Below are 17,115 nucleotides of genomic sequence, written 5' to 3'. Positions count from 1 at the left end.
TTGACGTTGATGCGGGAGATTTTTTTTTTGGCTGTAGTATTTTTTTAACTTTTATTAGATGTTTTTAATTCTATTTTTTTAATACTTTTAAATAGTATTCACTATGATGACAGTTTTTTGTGTTACTATCAATAATATCTTTAATACCTATTGTATATCCAAAAAGCAACTAACAAATACTTTGACTTTGACTTTGGCTCTTTGAGTTCTATTTTTATGAAATTTCTATTCATGAATACTTTTTGATATTATACCATCACTGGCGATTACTGAGAGTGCAGCAAAAAGCACTACACACCATTCACTTTGTTGTTGAAATCAGACCTGACTTTAAACAACGCGAAACTATTTACTTGCCACCCAACTATGCTAGCGCACTCGACTGGTATCCGATGAACCTTCGGCGTTGCACGAAAAGATATTTTAACTACCAAAGTTAAGGTATCTTTTCCAAAGTAGCTCGGAAACTAGTTTTATAGGTAAAAGAAGTAGTGACCTGGAATGGCAATGCATTTCTTTGGACAGTGGATAGAATAATAAAGGATAATGATTGTTTTTTCTCTCACTTTGTACGTACGGAAGAAGCTATGGTGACGTAATGGTATTATACATTTGTCACCCATATTCCCATGATTGTCAACGAGCTGACCACGACAACGAGAGACCGAGCAGCTGTATTCTTTGATAAACGTGAAACATTTTATTACGATTTACTAACTGTTTAGATTACGTCAAACCTTTCCATGTGGATGAGGCTAACAGTCTGGAGCTGCGTAATGCCCCAGAGCCGCGGACTGCGCTAGAGCTGCGGACTGCCCCAGATTAGTGGACTGCCCCAAATCAGCGGACTGCCACGGAGCTGCGGACTAATAGAGCTTGTCTCTATAATATATTCACGTAAGTAAACCGTGTTTTTTTTTCTGTTAAATTAGAAACCCATACTTAGCAGTAGCCTTTCTAAAAATCTAACTAAAGAAACCATTGAAACCAACAAGAGCAAGCACACCACTATATATTTTCTTACCCCCGCCTCAAGAATTCTAACGTTTAATATAATAATAACTCAGTTTTAAGAAACGAAATAAAATTTGTTGAATACCGTACCGCGCGCTACATCATATATTTTTCTTAAATTCTTCCACGAAATTTAACAACTGGGTTTCTGGGCTGTGAACCTATATTACGAGTACAGTTAAAACTCAGGTCGTTTGAAACGGAACCCGTTTAACCGAATACCGATATGGGGCAAGTTTTCTTAATATATTTTGCAGTTAAATATCTTAATAAAATATTTTTAGTGCGCTTCTTTTGACTTGTTTTGCCAAGTCAAGTGTTTACAGGTGTGACTGCCAAGGTGTCTAGACATTGATTTCTGGATCGAGTATTGTGTTTGATTAATTATTAATTGCCCTAAAGCTAAAACCTAATTAGAAATAAAAGTATATGTAATTTTTTTTATAGTTGTGTCAAATGCGTTGGATAATTCACTGCACATTTGAAATGCTTTAGATAATAAAATATCGTGGTGCGGGTTTGAAACCAATGTGTACCATGAATGGCAAGTACCAATATGACTTTTTCCTAGTTGCATGTACTACATATGCATGTACTTTATAAGATTACTAGCGGACCCGACAGACGTTGTCCTGTCTACACGTCTTTAATTTGAAAATTTTAAACTTTTTTAATAAGCTAAAACATTCTGGACCATTTTGATGAAAATTATTATTCAAATGTTATGACAATATCTAACGTCATTAATATTTGACACTGCGATGGTAGCGCCGTCTGTCGGATCCAATGTAAAACATTCCAAAATCAACAACTACTAATAAATTAAAAATTAATCAAAAAAACATTGTCCAGCGGACAAAATTGTGAATCTAAACCATTCTCAGATCCCCTTGAACACACACAAAAAAATTCATCAAAATCGGTCCAGTCGCTTAAGAGAAGTTCAGTGACATACACACTTACAGAAGAATTATATATATAAAGATTTGGACACCACTGACAAACGGTGAATGGAAACATCGTGAGGATTCCTGGGCTTATATTTTTTTATTATAAGTTTGAAATTGCCAACGCGCGTTGGGCAATCGTAGTGAATAATGCCCAAACCTTCTTCATGCGAGTCCTTGTTTACCTTCATGCGAGTCAGCAGTTTATAGGCTGATGATGTTTAATAAATACCACAACTTATTGTACAAATATTATATTATATTAAAACTGTATAACGTATGACCTTGTGAACAATAAATGTATCGGGTTGTGAGAGCATTTTTAGAATATACGATCCGATATCGGTGTCGGGAAACCGATACGATATCGGGCATAGTAACAATGTACATGCATGTTATCATCATCATAACTGTTAAGTGGCCACTGCTCGACTAAAGTCTCTTCTCACACGGAGAAGGTATTGAGCATTAATCACCACGCTTGCTCAATGCGGGTTAGCGATTTCAAACTTATAATTATTAGAAATTATAAAGCTAGGTTTCCTCACGATGTTTTTCTTCACCGTTTATCAGTGGTGTCTAAATAATCTTAGAAAGTACATATAACTTGGAAAAAGTCACATTGGTACTAGCCGTTGGTAGGTTTCGAGCCCGCACCCTCATGAAAGAGAAGCGGGCGTCTTAAACCTCCGGGCCACCACGACACATCTGATCCTAGATATTTATCTAGACATATATGTTAGACAATATTTATATAATACTGTTAGCTGTCGAATGGTTAGAATGGACATAGAAAGATTTTACTGTTTACTCAGTTACTGAGAACGTCATCTGGCTTAAATGATAAATTATTGCTCTACGTCAGCTATATCGCATCGATGTCGGATCGGGTAATCTAAAAACACTTCAAGACTCATGCCAAATATATAGGTATACTACTCTATACTGGAGCTTCAACTTTATCACAAGGTAATGAAGGTTGAAAATCCATTGAAAAAATAAATAGCAGATTCGGATAGGCTCATGAGCTGTGGCCTACTATAGATGGTGTAAAAAGTTTTCATATAAACTCTGATTATACAATTTGTGTGTATACAGGAGTATTTATTTATCTTTTATTGGAGCTTAAAGGTTATTGTTGCCAATTTTGGAAAATTAATGGTTGAAGGAGTGTGCTATTTGTGGTTTTATGTGCAGTATAAATTTTAATTTTTGTAGCATTTTGCTGACTCAAAAACTAAATCGATCAAGATATATTGCAGTTAATAGAATGTTTTTGTATTTGAAATTAGACCTAAGCAAGCCTTTTAAGTTTTCTGATCTGAAAAATCTGGTCTTTAGTGGGAGGTCTATGTTCAGCATTGGATGATAAAGAAATAGAAGGATAAAAAATAATTTCGCATAACGGTGCTTTGTCACCAAAAATGCGCAATGATACGTTGCTGTAGATGCGTTTAACATATTCAATAGTGCACATAGCTTAATACTGGTGGAAACAGACTCAACTAAGCTATGTTTTTTGTTTTTTATTTGGAAAGATGCGTGCTTCAGATGTTTGCTATGAGTGGCTTCCCTATCATTGATTTCCCTGACATCGTATACTCGAGCTACGCATCTTCCTCCCACAGCTACATAAGGAAACGGTTACATAGTTTCACAGGTTAGCTATTTCATCTTTGTAAAAGCAAATTAACTCCAGTGTTTTGAATTGGGTTCATACCAAAATTGGTCTAATATTTTGCTATGCTTTTGACAGTAACTACTAATAACAGTCTAAGGTCATAATAGTTCGACAATAGCCTCTTAAGTCATGCAATGCAATCAAAAGTAATTCCAATATCAATATCAAGCTAAAACCGACCTTATTGACAATAACCTCGCAAGTGACTATTAACCTTAAGTACAAAGACTTAAGTCCTAACTTAGTTTCACCATAGTTAAGCTAAAGCGTCTTAGTGCGGCACTTGCATCACAAAGTCCAAGCCAGTTAATATTATTTCGATAAATTACTAATAACTTGTGTTATGTTGCATGTATTCATAGTTAAAGTTCTTGATAGTTTTAGTGGCAAAATTATGGTTCACGAGTTAGTGACTAGCAATGATGTTTGGTTCAAGTGAGGATATGGCGAATTAACTAATACAATTTTTACTGAAGGGAGAAAATGATTCAATGGTTTGTCTAACCTTGGGTGAGACTAAAAACTTACTGACTAAAAACTACTCTTTTTAACTTCTGTTTTTCGAGCTGGAGCCCGCTAAGTTGTCCGCAGTTCTGTTGGGCCCCATTTGTGGTGGTCTGACGGCTTTTTGAGACGCGCAAAACGCCACGCGCCGTACGCACGGGTATGGATTGGTCACGCATTTACGGTGGCTGGAGATCGTCGCGCGATCTTCAACGCCCGGAGTGTCTCTCGCGACGAGGTTCTTGAGGAGAGGAGATGGCGCGAGGAGGTTCGTTTCCTCACATATCCCGCCCATTTTGATTAAAACGCTGATTCTTACGACTTATACCATACCAAGTTCGAATATAAACTCAGTGAACGGCAAATATTTAGCCACACTATTTGTTTAAGCAAACTGATGTTTCAAATTGGAGTAATAAACATCATATCCATAATTGGAGTTTAGTATGTATGTACCTTTAATATTAAATTCGAATAACAGTTCCTTATTTGGTTTACATATCAAAGTGTTGCTTTTTCATGGATACGTTCACGCGTTGTAGAGCAAGAGATATATATCTCCGGTCCAATTTATATGGATACCATCGCCAACTAGTGGCGCAACCGTGACAGTGAAACAATATTAGGGTAGTTTTAATCGCCGGCCATTACTTGGTTGTGCAACTAAGTTGATTGTTGTTGATTTTGAAGACAGCTCGTTCGGAGTCACGACAAGTGGTGTTTTGAAAAGTTAGTTTTTTTATGGGATTAACGAGTACCTACACGGATCACCTGATGGTAAACAATTGGCTCATGGACACACGAAACACCAGAGGAACTTTAGTTTTTGTCAGGCTTTTGGGGTTAAGGTATTAAAGGCTTAATTTTTCAGAGATTGGGCCTCCGGTAACTTAACTCCACGACGAACCACAACAACAAAAGCGTTATTTCACGCCGGCTTTTTGTAAGGCTGTGATTGTCACTCCAGTTAAGCCAGCCTATTAGCACCAAAGCATGGCTCTCCCTCACTTTTGCCCCTAGGTCCCATAAATATGTGCACCTCTTAATAATAATATCTGGCAGTCCTCGGCTGGACTATGCTTCTCCTTTACATAGAAGGTTTCACACATTGTCATAATTACAGCAACATAGTGTTATTATTCATTATCAAACACACATACAAACTAACTGTTATCGGAACAGAATCTATTAATAATAAGTACTATTATTGCAAAGCTTTTAGCAGGTCCATACATTAATTATAATTGCCTTAGTACACAGTGTAATAACACTGTTTACTAACAATTCAGTCTTTGTGTAACAGGATTTACATAATATTAGGAACAAATTAGCCTTTTGCCTGCGGTTTCACCCGTATTTATTAACCTTATTTATCAAAGACCGGACGGGACCGCTCTCTAATAATTATTTGGATCTTTTAGGTTGCGATCTCTTATTCGCTTGCCAAGCGTGAAAAATACAGAAAACCCCTCTTATATAGAGAAGGGTTAAACTCAAGCAGTGAACGATAACTGAATAATCACACAACGAAACACAACGCAAGCGTTGTTTCACGACGGTTCTCTCTGAGACCGTGGTATCACTCCGGTCGAGCTGATCCAATCGTAACGATGCATGACTTTCCCACACTTGCCACAGCGCATATTACGACCACATACCGCGTTGTAACTTGATTTCAACACCATCTATCGAGGTATTTGGTAGTTTTATATACAAAAATTGATTTCAATGGTATTATAGCGTGGGCACCGAATGCATATTTTGTAAAGATTATTTCCACATTAAACATACGTCTGACACGTGGTCACAATTGCAACAGCTTAGCACGAAGTCTTTGATTCCACTTTCGCGTAGTATAACATTAAGTACCTAGGTATTGTTAGATTTTCAGCAATTCACACTGCGTTGAGTCTGGAATTGTGCCCAGTGTTTGATTTATGCTCGGCTGCTGTTATTATGGGAATAATTACATAACTGGGTAAATGTGTGTGGATTTATTATTATGGGTAAGGAGAAGTGGTTATTATAAATCGTCGTTTATTAAATGTATAGCTTTAAAGTGAAGAATGATTAAATAATGTAGTTACTAGCTAATCCCGATGGTTCTTCTGAAAAGTGGTATCGCTACAGTTGATTAGGCCTCGATTTCAAATATAAATGTAGAAAATTTCTAATTTAACTCAGTGCTTCTCGTCAGATTGGATATGATGTTAACATATTTTGTGAAAAATGGGTATTACTTTTACTTATAACTTGTAACCGTACATGACTATAATATTATGTTTTCCTTTTTTGTGTTTAACCTTTGTTTGGTTTTAGTTTTTGGTTTTTGAAGCCGGTTTTTCTGCATTTCGACTTATCCTGTCTTCGATTATTATTATTTCGTGTGTATAGAAAACCCATCTTATCACTTACCCATTCAAATGGCCATATCTAATAGCTTTCAATACCAAAATGCAGTCTATCATATCAGCTAGTCTCCAATACAAACTCAAGACTCAATATCCCAAACTTGGACGACCAAAGTTCGATCGTGCAACTTTATATCAAAGATCGAAATTGTTAAATGGCCAGTGTTTCCACTTGACGGGGGTGGCAAACATCCATAAATTTACAACGCACTATGCCAGTTACTATCTCAGTGTAAACGAGGCACAGTCGCATCTAGTGATGCAGTGTAGCGAGAATTTATTCGATTTTGAATCGATTGTTCAGTTGGAGTGGTTAATAAAAGTTTCTATTATTAGTTTGGTGATGAGTTATTGCTGTTTAATTTGTTATTTAATTTTATAATTGCGATGTAATTTGATTCAATGTTTACCTACGGATGCACGTCTGTGGCTTCTCAAAGCAATTGATGTGATGAAACGATGCACAAATTTTAGAGTCAATTATTCCAGTGCGATTTTTTTTTTTTGTATTAAGATAGTTCTTTCGATTTACTACAAAATTTTCTCGATTTCTAAGCACATAAAATGTTTGGGAATATTTCGATGCCTTACGACCAAAAGAGGGTTAAGCGAAATTTTTTTTGCAATTTTGAGTTATATACTTATTCAGAATCAGCCATTTTTCTCCATCGAATGATGTGTATAACTCAATGTCATATAATTATATGATGTGTATAAATAAGTCGCTTACCCTCATTTGGCCGATTGAATGAGTCGTGACAAACTTAATTATTTCCAATCAGTCCAAAGTTATTTAGAGAACATGATTTAGTCGGTTCCTTTTCGTTCTTATGTGGCACATTATGCTAACTATGGACAGCTATATATAAAAACAATCGTCTTTTATTTCAGCTTTCTGCAGCACAGAGCAACGGATAGAAACTTAAAACAAAGCAAAGAGAATCGTATTTTTAACGATATACGATCCTTTTTTGTATGAATTGCATTCGGGTATGAAGTGACGTTTGTAGAGATAGACATGTTATAAAAATATTTCCTTTTTCGGAACAAACTATGGGAGTTTTAGGTTAGTGAGCTACGTAATGTTTTCATTCTGAACTGTTTTGCTTGCATTTAAATTAGAAAGGAAAGAGTATTTTGTTGTGGAAGTAACATTTGGTGAAATGGTATCATCAATAATTTGGTATATGGAAAAGGTAAATATTTTTGGTGTTATGAAGATAATTGGCCTTTGCCCTGCAGTGGGACGACCATGGCAACTCATAATATTTATTCCTAATCTATGTGTTATTTTTTCCATTGAATTTAATTTTAAAACTGTGGACTTAAAACCAAATGTTTTAATTGTTCGTTAATTAAATCTGGAGTGATTCTAACATGTGCATGGTCACCTAATTGTGTTGGTGAAAAGCAGGTCTGTTAATTAAAAGTATTAAAAATAAAAAATAAATGCAAAAACCATTCAACTAATAGACACTCAATAGAAAATTTCCAACAACAAAGTTTGAAAAGAAAAATCGCCGCGAAACAAATGATAAACAGTTTCGAACAGCTACAATTAACAGCCAGTTATAATACACAACAAAACAGCATTGTATCTTTAGAAATACCTCAATAACATACGATTCATCATTTAAAAAGAACGGCCAGGTATTCGGCCGCCCTGTTAGTAGTAAACAATCGATGAGTTATTATCAGTCGGCCGCAGGCGTTCACTTCTATTCACTGACGCGGGGGCAATATAAAAAGAAAAATAATGTTCACCTGTGCTATTATTGTTGTGGTGAAAATATGAATTATTCAAAAGGTAAGCGCCAAACGCCAGTGATTTGTACCCGAAGCTTTTTGTTCCTTCAGAAAAAAAAATCGCATGGTTTTCCAACGAATTTTTTGAGGCACTACTACGTACCAAGGTATTGCGTTTTTTTTTCTTTTGTTTTGTATTCTTTTTTCGAACGCCAATGCGGAGATTTGTTAACGAACCGGACTGGCGATACTGTTCGAGATTCGAATTTGAATTTTCGTGTGGTCTCCTTCATGCTGCCAGTGTCTCTGATAATCTTTGTTAATCCCTGCGCTCTAATGATTGTTCCATTTTTAAATATTGTTTCTAAAGCAGTCGAATTCTAAGACATTTCTTTCTGTACATATTAGCTGGAAATAAATATTTGAATCCCAAATTTCTTAGACGGTGTTTTCGAACTAGATTTTTGTTCTTGCTCTGAGAGAAGCTCTGTACGCATTTCCAACTTTAACTCTTGTTAACCAGTTTAAATTTGTCTATTTATATAATCTATTCAAAAATCATAAAGGTAATCTGTTATTTCATAAGGATAGTTATAGTAGTCTGTAAAATGTATTAGGTAAACATACATAGTGTGTAATGGCTTTGTTCCAGACCATGTATACCAATTTCATCAAAATCCGGTTAGTAGTTTCAGCGTGATTGACGAACAAACATTCTAACATGCAAATAAACTTTTGCATTTACATGTGTGATATATTAATGACTGGAGATCACTTTAATGCCACATAGTTATCGACAGTGATGAAAATGCATTGAGTTTGAATGTCAAATACTTACACATTTGAAGGGGCCATATAAGACTGATGACAGTTGATGAAGCGAAAGAGGTGTGTAAGATTCGTAGCAATTGGCGATCCATTGTCTATCTTCATAGGAGATAGGTGTGGTTTTGTATATAATATGGGTCGTATAAATAAATAAAAAACAATACATACAATTATTATCTTCTTTATTTTTTCCCGTTTATTTTACCAATACATTAACAGCTAGAATTATGTTCAATTTAATGCACAGTTAGGTGAATATATTGTAGTTAGGAATGTAGGAAATTTTAAGTTACAAGTTCATGAATAATAAATTAGGAATGTTTTTCAATCAAAACAATGACGTAATAATATAGTTAGGGAAAGGTTTTACATAATTAAAATTTTAGAGTCATTAGAAGATTTATACAAAGATCTGTGATCAATATATAATTATATATGTATGAAAGATCTATATTGAAATCTGAAAATAAATAAATGTATAAGAAGTAGTAAACTGCAGATAGTTTTAAAAGTAAAAAACACAGATTAACAATAAATGGACAGATCACAAGTAAACATTTTTGACGAGTTCAAAAGCCATTGAATTTATAAATAATAATACATTTTTGTATTTCAATTAAACAAATGGTAGGCAAGAGATTTTAAACTTTGTATAGAATAATAAAAAGGTATATTTTTGAATGAGAGATGAAAAGTTTGGTTATATTTTCGAATAATATCGGAAGAGAAAATAAAAATGGAACATTTGCGTATGGAATTATTTGTATAAAATATTTTTTATATCTATATCGTGTATTAAAATATTCTGCAAAATAATATTCATTAATTAACAAACAAAGCATATTCTGGGTTTGTTAAAATTCCAGTTTTAACATCATAATATAATTATGTGTATGGCTCGTATAACTTTAGGTTTTAAGATTACACAATAAAAATAATTACTTCGTTCATACATTCCAGTTCTTAAAAACATTATTATTAATTCTTATACAACAATATTTTCATAATTATTTACAAATTTATAATCATATTTAACACTTTATAATATACAATTATTTAATGCACCATCAATTTTAAAGTATAGCAAATTAATTTAACTAATAATTATTATTTTAACATTTTCAATTTATTTATAAACACAGCCTTGTTAGCTATTTTTGAATTTAATAATCAACATAATAACGCTATAATGGTTTTTAACAATGTAATTATATTGTTAAGAAATCATACACGGTTCAACGTAATATTATAACCTATGCAATAGCTATTAAAATCCGTTATTATTATTAACATTAAATAAAGAGTTTCGATAAATTATTTATTAATTATTATTAACAAACACAAAGCTAATTAGAATTAACTTTAAATATAAAATTTATAACTTAATTTATCAAACATAATATTCAATAATAATTTTCTTGTTTATCATAATAATAATTAATTGGACTAACACTTATTATTTAGAAATATTAACATTATTATTACGATTAAAAATGAACATTATTATTAACTTGGTTTGTAAATATTTACAAACAAATTACTATTATAACTATTTACAATGAATTATTCTAAGTAATCAGTCTATGTTAACAGTATAATTTCCTAATATTATTCTGTTATTACAGGAATTTATTATTGTTACTGTTTATGTAACCAAAGTAGAAAACAATTGATATTTCCTTGAAACTTTCTTTTTGTAACAAAATAACGTTAAAATATAGCATAACATTTTTCTAACTAGATTATGTTATTTTTAAAACTATAAACAATAATTATTTAGGTACTATTATTCCTAACGGTGCTAAGCTGTGAAACTATGTGACTGTTTCCATTGATACTAACTGAGCTATGTAGCTGTGCGAGTAAGATATGGAATGAAGATGGGCAGCTCTAGTATGCGATAATTATATCAATAGTATGGAAGCCATCCATAGCACGTATCTTTCCATATAAAGAAAAAACATAGCTTAGTCGAGTTTGTTTCCACAAGTGCTAAGTTATGTGTACCAATGAATATGATTAGTGGAAGCCAAACGCATCTACAACAACGTAGCATAGCACATTTCTGGTGGAAAAGCACTATAAATCACACAAAGCTAACAAAATGAATAACTAATTGTATATTTTATAAATTATCGCGAATGTTTGCATTAAATATTGATTGCTATTATACTGAACAAACAGGGAATTTGATTTATATGAAAAATTGATTGCATAAATAGTAACAATAATACACGTTCCATATAACAGATTATTATTTAATTGTAATTAATATTAATTCATATACATTGGAACAGTTACATTTCATTGCATTCGATCCTTTTAATTTTCGTGAATTTCGCAGAATGTAAAAACGAAATTAAATTTTTAATATTGTTAATTTTTAATATTGTTACTGTATTTATTAATAGTAAATGAATAATTAATTCTTTGAAATGGAACCTTTGCAATAGATAGATATATTCTTTTAGTTCTATTTTTTATGAGTGACAGAAAATTTGGTATGGTGTACCTATTAATTAATTAATGTAAATAATAATTATAAACACTGTTAATGACTGAAAACAAGTTTAGTTTTTAATATTAGAAATATAAATGGCGAATTCCAAAATCCTTTCCGTCGGTAGATTTAGCCACTATATTAAAGCGAAAAATGTTTCACACACATAAGCTCCATACAAATTTACCGACATTTCATAGAGACTGGCCATATATAAATCTCCGCCTACGCTCAAAAATAAAGTCCTTCATGTATTAGATATTTCATACAAAACCAGATGAGCATACTTATAGCGGAATGGCTAAATCCGTACTCTAAATACACAGCCGACAGCTCAATTAAGCCGTTTATAAATTATCAGAATTGGAACCGTAGGATTGGCCAGCCGCTTGCAATAAAACCAACCCACGCACTTAATGCCATAAAATGAAAGCATTATTCATACAACACGGATTGATTAGTCTATGGAGTACTTGGTGACAATTTTAGATGGATTATTTTTAGTTTTGTATTTGTTGAAAATCATGGTGAGTTTTATTAACAATTGTATGGCTTTTTTGTCTTAAATTAAATAAACAACAAATACTTGGATGGCATGATCATTAGTTACAAATAAAAAAACGAATACATCAAGTACTTACTTTGACTGCACGGTTGGTTCAGTGACTAGGACCGTCATTGACTAGTCTAGGACTGCCGTGCAACGTATAGCCAGTTCAAATCCCTCACGGAACAACCCTTTGTGCGATCCACTAATTGTTGTTTCGGGTTTAGATGTCATGTGTATGTGAACTTGTGTTTGTAAACAGAAGAAATATCCTAGTGCAATTTATTTAAAAACAAATTTCTTAAAAAAAACATCTTGTTCCTTTTACAAATTAAACGTACAATCCAACTTTCACACATTTACTGCTCCACTTAAAAAAAGATCGTCCTGTATCTATACACACAAAGCAGGGACAATTCTTTATATTACCTTAAATTCCGTTCCAATTGCTTCAACCCTGATATTATCTAATTATCGTATGTTACGTACAAATGATTAATTCTACATTACAAGTAGGCGTTACAGCTATCTTATTGACGTCCCGCTGTATCTCTGTAGGAGCTGGAGGAAGAACTGGAGTAGTAGTACCATTATTGTTGGGAGACACGTCTCTGTTGCTGCACCTGTTGAAAATATTTTACGATATAAAATCGTTGGTTTTAAAATATGTCGATGCTTTTTCTAGCTGACTACTACAAAAGAGGAGGTTCTCAGTTTGATTTGTATGTATGTATGTTTGTACGCGATTATCTCGCGTTTGGCTGAATCAATTTTGATGTGGTTTTCAGCATAGTATTTTTTAAAATTAGGATAAGGTTTTCGGAATTTTACTTTACTTAATAAATGGAGGCAGTAAAGAAAATTTAAAACGGCTCTCTTTAAAAAACGTTTTATTTTGTAATTCTTCTTTTGTGTGCTTAAGTTCTTATTATACAACTTGTGTGCTACAGTGGTATTGATTAAATTAAATAGACATCGATTTCAGATTAAGATATCGAGAAAATTTAATGTCAATTTACAAAAATTTGCATAATTTCAACAAACGATTTTGAAAAATAATTTAATAAATATGATAAATTATATAGACAATAATTAAAGGAGACATTAAAAATGTTGATCCTAAATTACCTGTAAAACTTCTGCCTAAAGCTGAAGCAGGGTTGGCACTTCGCTCCCGTAATACTATCGTATGACTTGTCGATCTCCAAACGTCGAAAATTGACGCTTCACATCTGCAAGAGAAATTATTCGTCAAAGATTGCACTCAATATTAAAATGAAATTGAAGATTTAAGATTTTTTATTTAAATAAATATTTTTTCATGTATAGGGATATTATTTTATATTCTATTTATAAAATGTTTAATAAACTGCAGAAAAGGACTCGACTAGTTTCGTATGATATAATTTTTTTAAACTTTACTCAATTCCTTCCTGTCCTGTCCTTCTGGTTGACAAACTGAATAAGAGACCTTTTTATGAGCTATAATTTTATTTATTCATGTATTTATAAAACCTAACAATATGTCATTTTATAGCTAATTATAGTACAATACCATATTATTATCTTACATTATAAGTAAAGTTTTATTCTGTAAAAATATATTATATATTAGTTAGAAGAGCTCTAGACATCTTTTGGCTAATGAAAGTGATGATACTTATATGCCTAACAATAACTGACCGTATCATGAGTGTAGGCACTGGGGAATGTACGGCGGCTTCCAACTCCAGCGTCGCCAGACTGGATGCGTAGCCATTGCTATAGTTGAGCACATGGTTGGCTGTGAAACCAGGCACCTGGAAATATCGCAAGATTTTAATAACTTGATCTCTCGTATTTATTATGTATATTAAAATTTATTGCTGTTCATTAGTCTCGCTAAAAGAACGGGACTGATTTGGCGAATTTTGACCTAAAATTGTTTGTGGAAGTTCAAGGAAGATTTAAAAACTGAGAAAAATCGTTTAAGGCGGTACAAATATAGTAAATATTGTAGATGATAAAAATATAATGAACGTTGCACTTTATGAACATTTCTTCTTAAAAACTGAGCCAATATACAAAATTTTTAAACTTCAATGTCCAGCAATAAACATTACATAATAAATGTAGTAGACCCAACATAAATTTAAAAATAACTAATGATAATAAAGTTTGGAATTACAGTTAAAACTTTAATTTAAAATGTCAACTTTACTCTCTGTACAAAACCATAATCACGGACCCAAACGGACAGGCTGACGTCATTGACTCACCATTTGCTCGTTGACGTACCACGTGATGTTGGCAGCGGGCAGTGACGGCGGTGATGAACAGTTGGCCCTTATGTGGTCGCCGCCGATGTATGAGATACGGTCCGACGTCACGTTCGGACTTGTTAGAGGCGGTTCTGTTTGAGAAATGGGAATTAAACATGGTTATGTTTGTGTTAAAATCGGAGTTAACAATTAATTTGTATACTGATTCGTTAAATGTATTATAGTGTCAGATTTAATAGTTATAATCCTTAGCAATTGTTTATAATACAAAATCGTTACTAAGGAATAGTTTGAGTAATCATTAAATGTCTCTGAGTGTGGCAGATAGTGTGATAATAATTATAATGCATTTGTTTAAGAACGAATTCATAAGCATTAATATTGAATGCACTTATTGATTCGCTGGCTATACAAAGTAATATTGGGATTTTATTATATGAGTATCAATGCATAGTCTTTAAATAGAGGGGTAAAGAACACTGTTAAAAATATGAACTGATTTATTCCAATAATACTGATTAACCAGACTTTCACTTGTCTATCGTCCTCGTACTCGACAATCACGCTAAAAACTACCATAGTATTTTATATTATAATAACTTTTGTGAAACATACTATAGAACATTTGAAAGCAGTCAAACGTCGACCCATTAAAAGTAAAAAAAAAAAAATTACCTAATGTGGTCTATTATAAAACCTTAATCATATAATAATATCTTTACGTGAGAGACAGAAACAGATTTTCTAAACAGATCACAAAAACTAATCCCTCATGTATCACTAAATGCAAACAAAACATTAATTATTTGAATAGAAATTCTAGAATACTATTTAACCAAAAACAAGATGTTCCTAGAATCATGTACATACAATTGATGTACACAGAAAATCAGTGTATGTGTAAAATAGATATATTATAATAACGATACGAATTCAGTGTAGAGAACATTTACGTGTAAATTAATAATTTGTTGAAATTGCTGAATAATATCACGTATGTACTAACCGAATAATAGGTATTTAGGTACGTAAACAAATAATAATGGCTTGTATTTTATTCGTCGAAGCGATAGGTAAAGAGGTGTACTGTATAAAAGATTTATATTAAGTTATACTGTACTAAGCATTATAGACATGCTCTTAGAAACTTATCACTTATAGGGCTTATAACTAAAACAATCGAATGAACCTTATATAACCGAAATATAAAAATATTTTTCTTAGGGTGCTTTTCCACGAGATATGTGCTATGTAGCTATGCTGTGAGGATTTAATATGTAAGCTATGGAACTATGTAGACAATAGGGAAGCCATCTATAGCAAGCCATTCTATTTGGGTCCATGAATATGATTGCTACAGCAACCAAGCATCGCACATCTCTGGTGAAAAAACACCCTAACTCCGAAAACTGCACAGCAGCAGCAGCCGCATTTGCGACCATCTGATAATTTGACAGTCAATTTTATTGAATGTATGTGGAACAGTTACAAAGTTGCTATACTTCGATTTCAACTTGACAGATTTTTATGGTTTAGTTATACCCCATTAAAACAACAGGATAAAGCTTGGAATTATACATACATAGAAATATATTTATACACGTATGCTATATTCACCCGGAAAAATTCAAACGAAACACGCTCTCCATAGAAAAATATAAACCAACTCTTTTATGGTTACACAAAAAAAAGGAATTCAATGTTAAAAAAAAATCTAAAATAAATTGATTGGCAAAAACAACCTTCTGCCATTGAAATAGGGACTCGTTTTATTTTTGTCGACAAAACGCCATCTGTATTGTGAATATGCAATATTTCTGTTAACCTAATAAAAGATTCTGCGAAAGGGTTTGGGGCAGATGGTGACCGGTTCAACCTTTCTGACGGATTAGAGGCCTTTGTTTGAAAACTAAATAATTTTCAAAGTGGATTGGAGTGTGATGGGGTATTTGTTTTCATAGATTCTTTGTTTTCATCATGACAGATCTTCGAGTGCTTTGTAAACACACAATCAAACTATTTGTGTATCTGTAACTAACGTCTGTTTGCGATAACACTATAAAAAGTGTTCAAAAAATCATAAACTGATGAAAAAAAAAACGAGTGAGTATTTTATTACAAGTAGTGGGTAATAGGAATTGGATAGTTTTTTTTTTTGAGGGGGAATATCATCCAATTGATTTTTCGCCTTGGGCGAGGCGAGAGGGAGTGTCAGATTCTTACTGACTAAAACACTCCTGCTTTTAGAGCCGGAGCCCCGGTAAACCCACTAGGTAGTCCGCAGCTCCGGATCACAGTAGATTAAATATAAGTTTGCTTAATTTTGGATAATAACCCTTACAAGAATCTGGTTAAGACCTGGTACTATCGACTGCGATTTAGTAAAAAAGACACACAGTGAGCGAAGTGTTTAAAAAATCCATTACATACAATGTAAATAAAAATAAAAAAAGTTGCACAATTAATAAAATCGGTGCGATTTAAAAGTTTATCCAACTTATCCTTTAGGCCTGTTTAAATAGGACAGAAAATCGTCCATCAAAAGAGTTTACGCCTGGAATTGCCAGATTAGCAGAAGGACCTAATTAAACAAAGTAAAACGAAATGAACCTTATTAAATAAATAACAGGGTACCTTTTACAAGTTCCCCCAAAATGGTAGCAAATTATTCAGACG

At 32.8% G+C, this 17,115-nt stretch overlaps 1 protein-coding gene across 1 annotated transcript in view; it reads right to left on the bottom strand.

The window, feature by feature from the left end:
• Positions 1-9,694: 9,694 nt before the first annotated feature.
• The window catches only part of LOC118279265 (uncharacterized), a 125,987-nt gene continuing 118,566 nt past the window's right edge, over positions 9,695-17,115 (bottom strand). Inside the window, exons 5-8 of the mRNA XM_050698450.1 lie at positions 14,437-14,570; positions 13,862-13,977; positions 13,307-13,410; positions 9,695-12,801 (exon numbers count right to left, since the gene is read on the bottom strand). Of these exons, the coding sequence (XP_050554407.1) occupies positions 12,704-12,801; positions 13,307-13,410; positions 13,862-13,977; positions 14,437-14,570 (452 nt within the window). The 3' untranslated portion in view covers positions 9,695-12,703. The remainder of the gene's footprint in view (positions 12,802-13,306; positions 13,411-13,861; positions 13,978-14,436; positions 14,571-17,115) is intronic.

The sequence above is a fragment of the Spodoptera frugiperda genome, chromosome 14 (assembly GCF_023101765.2).
Source record: "Spodoptera frugiperda isolate SF20-4 chromosome 14, AGI-APGP_CSIRO_Sfru_2.0, whole genome shotgun sequence".
Classification (NCBI taxonomy): Eukaryota; Metazoa; Arthropoda; class Insecta; order Lepidoptera; family Noctuidae; genus Spodoptera; species Spodoptera frugiperda.
This window is presented reverse-complemented; position numbering and strand designations above follow the sequence as displayed.